Source organism: Macaca nemestrina, chromosome 3, assembly GCF_043159975.1.
Source record: "Macaca nemestrina isolate mMacNem1 chromosome 3, mMacNem.hap1, whole genome shotgun sequence".
NCBI lineage: Eukaryota > Metazoa > Chordata > Mammalia > Primates > Cercopithecidae > Macaca > Macaca nemestrina.
In genome coordinates this window covers 15,154,248-15,169,793 of record NC_092127.1, presented here as the reverse complement: position 1 = coordinate 15,169,793, position 15,546 = coordinate 15,154,248, and the positions used below count along the sequence as shown (strand labels likewise).

Here is a 15,546-nt window from a genome sequence, read left to right as displayed (position 1 = left end):
GATTATTTCAACCATGACTATCATTTGATTTATGTGTTTGTTTTCAGGTTTTGAAAATGACTGCTAGAGAGTTTGTAAGCTGCAACATTTTAAGTAAATTTTATTGTTAATGAATACACAGAAATTGAAAGTAAACTCATGGTTTCAACCTTTATACCAAACCTCGAGTAAGCAATAAAAAATCATAAATTTATTAAACAATAAACATGTACTTAGGAAAAAACAAAGGGGAATAATGAAGAGCAAAGAGGCACCCAAATTAACTTTTAAAAAGTTTTTATGTATTTATTTAAGTATTATATTTATTTAATTAGAGACGAGGTTTTGTCATGCTGCCCAAGCTGCTCTTGAACTCCAGGGCTCACTCTGTCCACCTGCCTCAGCCTTACTAAGTGTTAAGATTACAGATGTGAGCCACTGTGCTGGCCAAATTAACTTTTAAAGACTAGCCTAGTTCAAATAATTTCCTGTTCCCTTCTTTTTCCAAAATATGCTTTTCTGTATTACAATTTTAGAAGACTTAACATGGGTTTTAGGGATGCCAACTCCTATGTTTTTAGATTATTCTGAAATTGGAGGGTTATATTATTTATATTTTGTCTTCCTAAATTATAATTTTACCATGTGCATAACATGTTGATTTACAGTATATTTCACTTTTCTTCAGAAAGACATAAAGGAGAGATGAATCAATGAATCTTATCCAAATGCTTTTCAAAATTAGTTCCATGCATGAGATAAAAATTTTTAATGTCTAATTGAAATATTTCTATTTTCATTATTAAGTAGAAATTGATATTAAGAATGAAATTTAGCTATATATTGAAAGCCAGAAAGTAATAGTCAAAGAACACATCTAAATTAACAAATATTTGCTTTGTGGTTTAAACATTGCAATTAAGACACTATTGTCACTTTGAAGCTATAGATTTTAAGTCATGCATTGAAATAAGGCAAACAATTATGTCATACAATTGGAACTAAAACTTGGCCATCTTGACAACATATTTTGATATTCAATAGATTATTTCTCTTACATATGTGATATGGTGCTAAAATCTTTACACTATTAATGGCTGGTTAACTCAATCAAATAAACCAGTTGTTTTAGTATTTTAAAGTAGAGGTTTTTTATATGCTGGAATAATGGAGAACTAAGCAAGAATTCTCTTTGTCTCTTCATCTTCTTTTTGCATGTAAAGTTGTGTCTACATTTAGCATATCCAACATTTTGGCATTCAGTCAACTGTGTGGAAGAGTACATTGACTTCAAATGAAGCACAGAGAAGTGGAACAGGAACTTCATATTAGGGATATAAATGCTGATGAGACCCTTGCACATGCTTTCTTGACTTTGAAATTAATATATATACTCAGCAGTACCCTGTCTTTCTATTTCTTAAATTAGCTCAAGAGAGCAGCATGGTTCCCAGCGATGGTGAAACATTTCCACCAAGAATCCTTAGTGAAATTGTAAAGTAATTGGAAGAAAAAACACGTACCTATGGCATATTTTCCCTGTAACACTGAAATTTTTTTCTGTTTCTGTTTCAGATTTTATATTCATTCTAATTTTATATTTTTAGTATGTATTTCTTTCAAACTTTGTAGTAAAATTGTCTCCACAGGACTATATTAACATTTATCTCAGTTTCTAAACCCTCTTACTTCAATTTGAAGATTAAGAACAGAGACTGATGGAGAGTGTAGTTCTGGCTTCAACAGTGACTGGGATCAGTAGTGCTGAGCAAAATTGCCTTATATCCTTAGGCTCCATTTCATTGCTTGTAAATAAGGGTTTTGAGAAGGTTCTCCCACAAAACTGTTTCATGAAGCTGTTAAAGTACAAGGTTTATATTGACTCATTGCATTAAAAAAAATTGAAACACTCTTTTATGCCAAAATCTTGGCCCCAATCATTAATGAAATTAGCCTCATGGTTTTTTTGAATGACATTTACAATTCTCAAACCAACGAGAGGGAGCCCTCTTGTGGTTTAGGTGTAGAGTTGTTTATGTTCTATCTACATTTATAAGATACAAGAATGTATAATCTTTGAAAAATATAACAACCCTAGATACCTTCTGAATATGATCTAAAATTTATAGGAAATTAAAAAATTACAATTTTGGATATGTATAATTGTTCTTTAAACACTTCAGGGGAGTTTTTGAAACTAAAAGTATGCAGCACATACCATGTTGCTGCTGTCTGTAATTATATTCTTATTTAGCAAAAATCTTTCAGTATATACTTGGTTAGTAGTTGTAATGATCAGTAAAGATATCAAAGTGGTTCAAGTCATCTCGCTTATGAAGTAGAGGACAAAATAATGACATTAAAATAGATAACTGCATATTAAATACCTTTTACACTCTTTAATTGTATTTCTGAGTGATAAGCATCAAACATTTTGATCACTTAGGGATTTACCATGCTTATAACAGCAGGTGAACTTGCTATATTTTGTTGCTTAAGAATACAATATATAACACATATTAAAAAGTAAGCACTTTGGGAGGCTGAGGAGGGTGGATCACAAGGTCAAGAGATCAAGACCATCCTGGCCAACATGGTGAAACTCCATCTCTACTAAAAATACAAAAATTAGCTGGGCGTGGTGGCACATGCCTGTAGTCCCAGCTACTCGGGAGGCTGAGGCAGGAGAATCACTTGAACCCGGCAGGTGGAGGTTGCAGTGAGCTGAGATCGTGCCACTGCACTGCAGCCCGGCGACAAAGTGAGACTCCGTCTCAAAAAAAAAAAAAAACAAAAAGTAAGCATGTTTAGCACAAGTAATACCAATGAGACAGTTAATCAAATATAAATATGCTAACAATATTAAATACAGTATTGTGCTGCATAATGACATTTCAGTCAACTGTGGACCCCATATACAGCAGTGGTCCCTTAAGATTATAATGGAGCTAAAAAATTCCTATTGCTTAGTATTTATTAGACTTTTAATAATTATTTTAGAGTGTATTCTACTTATATAAAAAAAGTTAACTGGAAAACACACTCAGGCAGGTGCTTCAGGATTTATTCCAGAAGAAGTTGTTTTTATCACAAGAGATGACAGCTCTGTGTGTGTTGTTGCCCCTGAATATCTTCCAGTAGGACAAGATGTGGAGGAAGAAGACAGTGACATTGATGATCCTGACCTGTGTAGGCCGAGGCTAATGTGTGTGTCTGTGTCTTAGTTCTTAACAAAATGTTTAACAAGTAAAAGAATAAATAAAATAAAAATTTTAAACCGACAAAAGCTTACACAATAAAGATATAAAGGAAGAAATTATTTTTGTATGTTTGTGCTTGTGTTTTAAGCTAAGTGTTACTACAAAAAAATCTTAAAACATTAAAAAATGAAGTAAAAAGTTTTATGAAGCTAAGGTTAATTTATTATTGAAGAAATTTCAAAAGTTAAACTTAGTGTAGCCTAAGTGTACAGCCTTTAACAAGTCTACAGTAGTGTGGCTGGGCACCGAGGTTCATGCCTATAATCCTAGCATGTTGGGAGACCTCAGGATCACCTGAGGTCAGGAGTTCAAGACCAGCCAGGCTAACGTGGTGAATGAAACCTTGTCTCTACTAAAAAATACAAAAATTAGCTGGGCATGGTCACGAGCGCCTGTAATCTCAGCTACTCAGGAGGCTGAGGCACGGAGAATTGCTTGAACCCGGGAAGCAGAGGTTGCAGTGATCTGAGATCATGCCACTGCACTCTAACCCGGGCTACAAAGGGAGACTCCATCTCAGACAAAAAAAAAAAAAAAAAAAGGTCTACAGTAGGGTCATAATATCCTAGGACTTCACATTCACTCACCACTTACCCAGGGCAACTTCCAGTCCGCAGGCTCCTTTCAAGTTAAGTGCCCTGTATAGGTGTACTACATTTTACCTTTTATTCCATATTTTTATGGTATCTTTTCTATGCTTATATATGTTTAGAAACACAACTACTTACCATTGTATTACAGTTGTCTGCAGTATTCAGTATAGTAACATGCTGTACAGGTTTGCAGCCTAGAAGCAACAGACTATTGCATGTACTCTAGCCTAGATGTAGTGGTCTAACCCATGTAGGTATATAGAAGTACACCCTGTGGTGTTTGCATAATGACAAATCATCTAAAGACACATTTCTTAGAACATATTCCTGTAGTTAAGCAACTCATGACTTATACTAACACATTAATATTACTTTTTAAAGTTTCTTTTTAGAAATGAAGTTACATTATCCATTAGGTGAATAAGTCATATGAACATAATTACCCTAGTTGTATTTTTGATGACCTGAAATAACATCTTTTTTCATGGCCCCAGCATTTTCATTAGTTAATGTATAACTAATTCATTAGTTCATATAAAAAAGGTATTTCAAATGTAACCAATTCACAACAGTAAATGAATTCTGATATATTTGATTTAAAGTAAATTGCAAATAACATACCATGTCCATTTGTTTCTCGTATTCTTTTTCGTTTGAGAAGGAAAAAACACAATTAATCATCTAAGTTGGAAAGATATTTTAATTTACTATATGCAATGCATCAATATAAGTTCCATCCCTTTAGACAAGACTGAGTCTTGCTTAGAGATTATTGATTACCCAGGAGAAGTACTAACCTAAAGTGAAAATAAAGGAAAACTCTTATCTATGACACACAGTTCCTGCAGATTTTTCCCTGTTTTGCTTTGGTCCTGAAAGTGGAGGAGGCTTTTCTGTTTGCCACCCGTTGAAGTTTTCATGGCCTAATAATGTGGAGACTCAAAAAATTTGCTGATGATAAAGAGGAGAACAAAGGAAGCACCCAGAGTATTGCCAGGTAGGTTTCTAGCTTCAATTCTGGTATTTATCAAATACAATGTGATAGAGTAAAGCTGTGTTTCTTAAAAAGGATCTAATAATTTATTATCGATCTTCTTTAACTTCCAGGCAATTCAAAATAAATTTGTGCTTTTGGATTTTCTATTATCTGTCAAATGATTTGGCAATTTGAATAAATTTATTGTTTTCGATTTATAGTTCATTCCCATTTTCTTTGATTAGTCACTTAGGAAACTCAATGTTATACCTGTAAGCTTGATCTTCCACAGAATAAGTATTTCAAACAAGGTCAATCTGTAGGAAATTTTTGGGAGGGAGAAGTTATTGAAATAAGACTCTATAAACATAATTGTTTCTGTAACAGATCATTTAGAAGAGTTTTTCTTTTCCCCAGAAAGAAAAGGAACCTGACATCAAAATAGTGATTTTTAATGGTTTAAGAACAGAGACCAGTTTGGAAGAGCAAGTGCCATTAGGTTACAGAACTGCGAGTGAATGTCATATGATTTTTAACAAGAACAATTCATTGAAGAACAAGTGTTCAGACAATTCATTCCTCATGTCACAGAATGGACTATAGATGATGATAAGATTTTCTCCTGGGTCACGCTCTGATCATAAGCCTCTGAGCTCCCCTTTTGATTAGGCCCAACTTGGGTTCTGTTCTTGGCCTAGTTAGTTCAGTTAGGCAAGAATTCTGCTGGTTCAGTTTAACGAAAATCCCTTATCCTTGATATCTAATCAAATTTCTTATCCCCCCACGTTCAGTATCTTATCACCCTGCCTGCATTCAGCAAGAATTTTGCTAAGTCAGTTTAGCCGGAATCCCTGTGAGGTTTTCTCTCTAGTAATTTTCCACCCACTGACCTTCACTTCTCCCAAATCCTCACTTGTCCTAGTATTCAGAATGCAACCCAGTTATATACTGAGGTCTCTCTGTCCCCAATGCAATAGTTTCCGAATAAAATTTGCCTTCACTGCTTTAACTTATATCCAGCTCTGATTTTCTTTCAGAGTGCCAGCTTCTGTTCACAACCCAGCTTCCAGTTAACCGTTTGCCCAAGTGAATTTTTAGATACTGTCAGAGCAGTACAATATTGGGTGAAGAGCATCAACAGAGATAACTTGGTAAGACAACACATGGGGTCAAATATACAAATATAAAGAAACATAAAAACAAACGAAATATTTATAGTGTAGTTCAGTAAATATGGCCTCATTCAATTTAGGATTCCAATGAATGTGTAATTAAAAACGGAAATTATACAAAATTACAAAGAAGAAATATATTTAGAAAATCAGTTTATCAAGACAGAAAGCAACGGTCAGCAAGAGTATATTGAAATAAACTATGTAGAGAAAAATAAACAGTGTAGTGATGCAGAAAATGATGAATATCACGAGAGTAACGAAAATATTTTAAACCATAGTAGTGCAAATTGACTTAATAAATCATAGTTTACCAATAAGCTTCTCATCCTTCTCAGTGTGGTCACATTACATTTATTCCTATACCTTTTGTTTAGGGATCTATTACCCATAGATACCGCCAGCACTTGTACTTACAGATGAGCTGGCCTGATTCTATGGCAGCATTTCAGCACAGAGTTTTTGCTGATGTCACGGTATGAACTATGTAAGCTATGAATGAAGGCCAGCTCATTGAAGAAAACCATCATGCTGATTTAGCAAGGAATTTTCAATCTAAGATTTTTTCCTGAAATTTGTGCTAGTCAATATATAAAAGTGTCAAAGGCTGTTACATATTAATTATAGGTACTTTAAAAATGACAGACTAATTATCACATACGAAATTGTAATACTTTCTTAAATTTCTTGGCTGGGTGTGGTGGCTCATGCCCCTAATCCCAGCACTTTGGAAGGCGGGCAGATCACAAGGTCAGGAGGCTGAGACCATCCTGGCTAACACGGTGAAACCCCATCTCTACCAAGAATACAAAAAATTAGCCAGGTGAGGTGGCACGTGCCTGTAGTCCCTGCTACTCGGGAGGCTGAGGCAGGAGAATCGCTTGAACCCGGGAGGCAGAGCTTGCAGTGAGCCGAGATCGCGCCATTGCACTCCAGCCTGGGTGACAGAGTGAGACTCCGTGTCAAAAAAAAAAAAAAAAATTCTTATTTCTTTACTAGTATTCTATCACTAACCTCCAATGTAACTCTGTGGAGGAAAAAAGAAAGATGAAATTATAGATTAAAAAAAAGATGAGTATTCCTTTTTGAAATAGTCTGTACGGGTAAGTCAAGTGAAAGTGGTTTTTTCAATAAACAGATTTTAAGAAGTCTTTCAAACATACAAACAAAAACTACAAATACACTAATGCCAAGTCATTTTTCTAGTTAGTAACACATCTTCTCTCATTCTGTCCTTAGTAGAAAAGTTCCATTCACCATCCTTCTCACTGTGTTTTTCCTATAATGAAATGCATATATTAAGACTTCTTTGAATGATATATCACCGACTATGTAATCCTAGATGTAACAGTTTTCATGAGAACAGGAATGGAGTATGATTTTTGTCAGGAAGACAACATGATTCTTTGGTAAAATTTGTTCTGTAAAAAAATTAGACAAAAGAGGTATCCATATTCTTGAAAAGTGTTCATTTTTATTGTTTCTGATCAAATTATCTACAGTTACATGATAAATACTTTATACTGTTCACAGGTTAATGACTCTGATAGAGAGTTTGTTAGTTGCAAAATTGAACTAAATATAATGAAAAACAAGTTGATGAAATCGTGCATAAATTTTTAAGTATATGTTCATTATAATTTCCTGGAAAAATATGACAGTATCTGGACAAGGAAGACTGACATAGACATAAGACTCGAGAAGACAGAAAAATAATTTACACCATAAAAACCATAAAATAGCAATACTTTTTTTGGTAGTTCTTTAAACAACTTGACTCACTAATTATGAAGTCACTGTATATCATATAAAGATGGTACATGGAAAATATATGGCACATTTTCTTTTTGTTTTGTTTTTCATAGCATATCATATTATAGCTGTAGAATGTCAGTGTACTTCACTCTACTCCCCCCCAGTATTATCATTTATCATACATTAAAATACAAATTTAAGGAATGACCATTGAATAATTCATAGAGAAAAAAGTGAAGAAGTGCAAAATTATTCAAGCATATTCAAGTATAACTTCACATCTGAATCCTTTCCTGGAATTTAAGTCACAACTCCTTACTATTAACCAGCCAGGTTGGATAATGTGTTTGTGAGCGGGGTTGCCCAAAGGCACCATTGCTAAACCCACCCCAGAGAAAAAGCAGCCATTAAAATAAAACAACTTAATCCCTTGTACTTTTGTTATAGCTTTACTCTAAAAATACATCATATGGTTAATATGGTTTGCTGCTAGTTTTTTTTAATTCATATTACTTGGTAGAGTTTTATATAATATTTTCATATCTGAAATAAATTTAAAAATATTTAATTTAAATTTATTGCTAAATTACAGGAAGACACTAACAGTTCCTGAAAATAATGTACATAGAAATTTTCATCAATTTCTATTTATCTATGTAGATAATTCATTTTATATTTCATTATTTATAAGTCTGAAAATGTGTCATCATTGTTTAACACTTACAATGCTCTCATGAATGGTTTAAGTAAGAATAAAGCTAGTGATAAGGGGTTGATTGAACTTAAACGCAGACAACAGAAATGTGAAAATATATGCTGGTTGTCTTATGTGAGGGCAATAAACTTACTTGGTATTTTAGGAAGGAAAAGTCATTTTTTGATGAAGATTAACATTTTTATCATCTAGAGTTATGCCACAATGGAACAGAAGACTGTCCTCAGAGTAATGAGCTACCAGTTGCTCTTTGGGTGCTCGGAGAATGTGGATAATGTAATAGTGAAGATTCTGACATTGAGAGGAAAGCTGAACTGAAACACATCAAAGGTTTATTTTAAATTCTTTTTTCATTTGTCTGTTTCTGAGGCAGAGTCTCACTCTGTCACCCAGTCTGGAGTGCAGTGGTGCGATCTTGGCTCACTGCAACCTCCATCTCCTGGGCTCAAGTGGTTCTTCCCCCTCAGCCTCCCTTGAGTAGCTGGGATTACAGGCACCCACCACCATGCCTGGTTAATTTTTGTATTTTTAGTAGAGACGGGATTTTATCGTGTTGGCCAGACTGGTGTCTTAACTCTTGACCTCAAGTGATTTGACCGCCTCGGCCTCCCAAAGTGCTGGGATTACAGGCGTGAGCCACCGGGCCGGGTCTATTTTTAATTCTAAGAATATAAATGAGAGACAACTAAAATTAGTTGCATGAAGAAAGAAAAAATTATAAAACTTAAAAAGTGTTAAATTGATCCTTATTAAGAGAACAAGCTGTGTAAGCTCACATCAATTCTCTCGGTTTTGGAATTTTTTCAATCATCCACAATTTCATATCTTATTCCAAAGATAATAAATTTAGCACTTGGGACAGCGCCAGGCACACATAAGGTACTCAATGAATATTTGTTTAATCAGTGATTAAATCATAATCTTCTATATTGGATACCAAGCATATGTATGCATTTTTAAAATGTGTAAGGAATTCCAATACATAGCCAGGGTTCAGAATCACTTTTGAAAAATAATACTCTATCACCTTAAATTTCTCCTCTTTGTTTACGTGTTAACCATCAAAAGTACTGAGAAAACCACCTGTTCGGACACTACAAAGTCATCCTATGTTATTAGCTGTCTTTTGAAAAAGCTTTCTGACAATTATTTAGCTGTTCTTCAAAAATGGTTCAAATAGTGTTTTAGAATTCGATTGTTAAGGGTTAAAGACTTGATCCAGTTAGCTTTGTTTATGTGTTTTTGAGGCAAAAGATTGTTGCATGATCAAGAGCTGGCCAAATCGAATGACTGCATGGTTCATATTTTCCACCAGCAATGACTTAATATTGCAAAACATGTCACAGGATTATGAACCTTTGTCTAGGAAAATTTTCTGTCTTTGTATTTTTAATCTGAAAGAATTCATCTCATTACCAATGTGTGTGTGTGTGAGAGAGAGAGAGAGAGAGAGAGAGAGAGAGAGAGAGAGAGGGAAAGGGAAGAGATGAAGGCATTATTAAGATGTAAAATGTAGACCAAAAAAAACAGGTAAGTGGGTCCTAGCTGCTAACTTTGGATTATATCTCTTGGCCTTATATCTCAAAGAAGCTTCCCCAGGATATTTTTCCCTGTCCTAGTTCCGTTTAAATTGTAGGGAGTTATATTTTACACATGGCCTGTAAGTATCTTTGTTAGGGAAGAATATGCATCACTTTACTTTTTAAGTAATTGGAGTACCAGGTGTCTCCCTATGGAAGTTCACTTTTTAATATCAGTATGTTTATAAAGAGGAGGGGGGCTGAGATAAAAGTTTAATTTTAAAGTTAATTAAATTAATGCAATTTACAGTGTACACTGCTTGTTTATTCATGCAAAGTTTATATAGCAATGAAAAAATTGCAATGGCTATGTTTACCACTGTAGTACACAAATAAGAAAATAAAAACCAATGTATCTGCTGAGGCAGATGTCTCTTAATTCAGGAACAAGATACAATGGGTATTATGGGTGTTTTATTCGCAGGAGGGAATCCGTGTGAACATATACGCTATGTCTTCTAATATCTTGTATTAACACCAGATTGTCTTATATTTGGAATGGTTTGCTTTTCTTTGCTAGTTCAATATTAACTAGATGAAAAATACAGGTCATATATACTGATGAATTTTGGGAGTTTATGCTATTATCTATGTTGCAAAGAGTGTGGAATCACTTTTGGAGTAGAAGATATCATGACCTCAAAGACTGTTAATGCTATCTGTCTAAGGATCATTGGATACATTTTTGTTCTCAGAATTTTGTTATTAGAGTGTTGTAAATTTTTATGGGACCCTTGTGAATCGTGGTGTTGTCAGTTTCTTTGTTTTCCATTTACAGTATACTGCAAGTATTTTCTATGTCAATTTTGGCAAGTCTCTTGTATTCTCTCATGTCCATTTCCTGGAATGTGTACTTTATAGATGAAAGAAAAATTTAGCTGCCAGTATAATATTCAGTCCTCCCAAGTAACCAGCAGGTTGAAGTATGTTGTGTTGAGAGAAATAGAAAAGCATATTTTAAAAAGTGGAATTAAATGTTCAGAAAAAGGGGTGTATAGTATGGAAGATACATCTAAATCTTTTTTCAAATATTATAACCACTTAAGTTGCACTGAGTACTAAAATAGTGAACAGCTTGCTCTCTTCTGTTAAACATTTAGATCATTTCTTCATTTTTTTTCTAAAATTTCCCTTACCTTCCATGAGATCCTGGGTATTCATAAACTAATACATGAATTCATGTCTTAGGGATACACAAATATACAAGCACTTATAATTGCAAATTAAGATTAAAGTTATTGGACTATATCAACAGAATAAGAATTCATTCTAGAATAAGATGAACAGCCCGGTTGATTCCCTAATATAGCCACCAAGAGTTGGATGGGCTCTCCAGGCAAGTGCCATGGAGAAACTTTTGGAAGGGTTAGAGAAGTTTTAAACACCCTCAGCTTTCTTGCAAATACAGTGATTCTTGAATCTGTTTAAAGTTGTAAAGTAAGTTCTAGAGCCTCATGGTTTAAGTCTAATTCTAATGGTTGGGAAAGAAAGAAAAGGTTGAGAACATATATGCTAATGTATAAAATAGCCTATAAATTCATATGCTATGGAACCAGATATTTCAATGATTGAGATACAAATAATGCTTTTTAAGAAAATGATATAAACTGCATACACAAAAATCCCGTATTTTCTAATGTGGCTATTTAAAAATACTTCAGAATATGCACATTGGAATTCCAATTTGTGTGTAGAGTAGTTAATGTATATGCACACGTTTTTAATTTCTTATCATTGATAATTTTTTGGTTGGTTTAATTTGAAATATTCTGGTTGGACACAGGGCTTACTGAGGCAAATATTATCTCAGGATGCTAATTGCGATGTAATTTTTCAGTTTTAAAAGGTCAATAAGAGTTCATAGGAGGAGACACATTCCTTTAAACATATTGGATTCAGCCACATGTGCGTTGTCACTGTTGCCTTGTGAGTGAAAGCTGTTAAAGTATTTTCTTAGTGCAGTAAGACAGTGACAAACGTAATAGGAAAGGAAAACTATGCCTAAGGAAAGTACAATACTTTTGAGATAGACTTCTAATGCACCAATGTCCTTGTTGACAACATTGTCTCATGTTTGGTATTTTCACTTTCTAAATTTCAGATTTAAAAAAGACACATTTTTAATATTCTCAAATATGGAAACAAGTGATGTCTGTGAATTTCTTTTGGAAGTAAGCATGTTTGTATTTATTATATTTCTGTTTGCTCCTGGCAGAATTCACTTAAGCAATGTTGGGAAACTTGAAATAAGATGTGGAAAGTATAGAAAAACACATTCAGGTATTTCAGAGACACACCGAGATGACGTAGCTTATAATTACCTCGAACTCTCCTGCTAATTCTCAAGGAATACAAATGACATATCTTGCTCTATCTTTAGCACAAGAATATGTTTCCATGGTTTTGTTAAATACACACCAAATGAAGAAGCATGTGTTTAATTTTCACGTGCACAGTCCTTAACGTGGGTACATAGAGAGTAACAAATTCTTTTAGTTGTGGCATTTGAACATAATGCCAAACATAATATTATTTCCTTATAGTGTTGTTTTAAGTTACTTATAAAGGAGAGGAACTTGGTATTTTACTAGCAAAAACTGCTTAACATTTACTATTTTTTAAAATGTTATTTTTAAAAATTACAATTGTATAAGCTGATGTATAATAACATTGTAAAGGTTTTAGTTTTAAATGGTAGTTTTTGCTTTTAATTTGAGAGTGGTTGAAGGGCAGAAAACAGCATCTCGTTAAATAACTGGCTTTTCTATTGTACATCTGAGTTCATTGTTTTCATAGTGTTTAAAGTTTTCTCTGTAAATAATTTGGCAGACTGAGTTTGTGCATCTGACCAATAATTAAAATACCTAAAAGGCATTCCAAAGCTTTCCCAAATACATTTATGGTAAAAATAGTTAAAAAAAAATAGTAAAACTGAAAAAGAGTCAGAGTCTGGTTCTGTTTACCAAGAACTCTATCATACATTTGCACCCAATTACACTGCAAAAAACAAGTTACTAATGCTCTGTTGTTGTTGAAGTACTCCCATGGGGTCATTGAAAAATTTTACATAAAAATTTCATTTAAAATTATTTTCATCTTGCGAATGGCTTAGATTTTGAAATCATTAATTCAGAAATAGAAAAACAGTCCCCACTTTATAGAAATGACTTACTTATATCATTTAAAATTAAAACTTTCCCTCCTTATATTTGGAGATAGGAGTTGAGACCCATAAAACATTGCTGGGAAAATTGTTTTTATTAAAAAATCTTTCATGAATCCATTTTTGTTTTCATTGTACTCATTTTTATCAAAATGTAAATACTTTAATCCCATTGAATTTTAAAGTCACATTCTAAACTAAAATATAAAAGTCTTACTGAATTTTGTTCAGTTATATCAAATTATTAAACACAATCACACACAGTTAAGCAGCTATTAAAAGTCTAACAAAAACAAGGTGCTGGCTTGAATTGTTCAATGTTTGGCAATAACTAAAAATACATAGCTATGATACTTATTTGAAAACAAAGTTGTTTTCCATATTTCCACCTTCGTTCCTAGAGACATAAAGTTTAAGAAAAGTAGATAGTGACTGTAACACGATCTCTTATGTTATTTGTTTTAAATTTGCACAGAGGAAAATTTATTATTCTAAACAATTAAATTTAGTATTCCAAACCATTAAAGTCTTTTAATGCTCTTATTTAAAAATTTTCAAAATTACATATATTGGTTAAATAGTATTTATATGTACAATCCTCCATTAATATGAGTGAATTTCCCACTGTAACTAATTATTTTCCCATTTCATAACTATACTATAAGAAAATAGTTTTAAAATTCAAATTATTGGTTTTTATTATCTTTATAATTTCCCCCCTTTCCTTTCATAAAATTTACTGTGCAAAATTTGCTTTCGTATGATTTAATAGCATTGAATTACAAATTAAGGAATTCCAAAGTAGTTTTCGTGTCTGTTATTATGAGATATTATATAACATATAAACACATTGGCAGTAAAGCTTCCACTTAGATGGTTTACTGTGAAAAAAACAAATCACCGGGAATTAATATGAAATAGAATCCCCTAATAAATATTTTATATTCGTTAAAAGAATCTTATCTCTCATGACTTTGCATAGCTAACCAAATTATGAACCTTTTCCATATACCATTTTAATACAATGGTCATCATTTATACACCACACACACATATACACACACACACCTATGGCAGAGACACTTTCCTCTGAATTGACCCACTTGCATGCCCCCAGAGACTTAATCTTGCTGCTGATGAATATCTTCATGCCTAAGAATTTTATAGATAACCCAATAGAAAATATTAAAAATCAAAAAAGCTAATGGGAAGCAGGCTCTGGAGATGGTGTCAATCTTCTTGGCCCGGTCGATAAAGACCTTCCTCATTTCATCAGGGCTTTTTGGCATTACCTGGACAGGGTGGATGGGGCCCTTTGGAGTCATGCCGTCCTTTGCTTGTAGACATGGTCCCATTCCATAGGCTGTGAAGCTGAATCGACTTTCCCTTACCTCATCATCCTGTCAAAGAAAATGTGACAAGTCCCTTTAATAATAGAATAGAGCCTGTATAACAGGCATCTCAGAATCATAACCAATTTTATCATGATTAATATTTACATTAATATAAGGAAAAGGTAACCAAAGCATATAAAGATGAATTGGTTTTGATTCCCCATTGAAGTTTTATTTATTCATCCTGCTGCCTTGTATAGATGCGCCCATTAATAAATGTGAAATCCCAAAGGCTATGTTTTAATGGGAAAACTAAACTCTGATATTTTCTACATATTGCTTGAATATCTAAATTAAAACAAGATAAAATCTATTGTGTTATATATATTCATAAACTAGTTTTTTTTTTTTTTTGCATTATTTGTATAAATGGCCTAATGTGTGATGTCGAAGGGGAACGAACATACCAGGATCATTGACTGAATTTTTCTTTCTCATGGAGACAAACCTTTTCAAGCTTTTTCTTTCAATTCGAAGTCAATTCCTCAGAAAATACAGTCTAGTTCCATAATACTGCTTGGTTTATGTTATTCTCCCTGTATGCTACTTTTCTGTTTTACACTAACCTTTGTGGAATACTTAGAAGATAGTCATGTATTCTAGTTTATATACGACTACCTTTCAGGCACATTGGTTTGGTTGAAATTGTGAATTATATGTGGCAGAAGTTTATTTCATGTTAAGAACATAAACTTTACATAAATTTATTATTACTATATTCTTCTAAAAAGTATCATTTCTTTTAAATGTGGCAAACTGAAGATAATTTTCCATGTTTGTAAATGAAAGGACTTAAAGAAAAATTTAAATAAAAATTATTTAATAATATATAATAAATGAAGTATGCTTATGAAATATAGTATTTAATAACTTATATGCAAATTAATAATTTACTTTAATACATTTATTTAGAATGTAATGGCAGCTGTCTACCAATGAGTAAGGGTTTATTTGATTAC

General features: G+C 33.0%; 1 protein-coding gene across 3 annotated transcripts in view; it reads right to left on the bottom strand.

The window, feature by feature from the left end:
• Positions 1-7,428: 7,428 nt before the first annotated feature.
• LOC105466647 (glycine receptor alpha 3) overlaps positions 7,429-15,546 on the bottom strand; it is a 179,234-nt gene continuing 171,116 nt past the window's right edge. For 2 of the 3 annotated variants that reach the window (XM_011715716.3, XM_024788140.2), the window contains one exon: positions 7,429-14,593. In XM_011715716.3, the coding sequence (XP_011714018.1) occupies positions 14,315-14,593 (279 nt within the window). In that variant the 3' untranslated portion in view covers positions 7,429-14,314. The remainder of the gene's footprint in view (positions 14,594-15,546) is intronic. The other variant, XM_011715717.3, reaches the window with a different exon arrangement.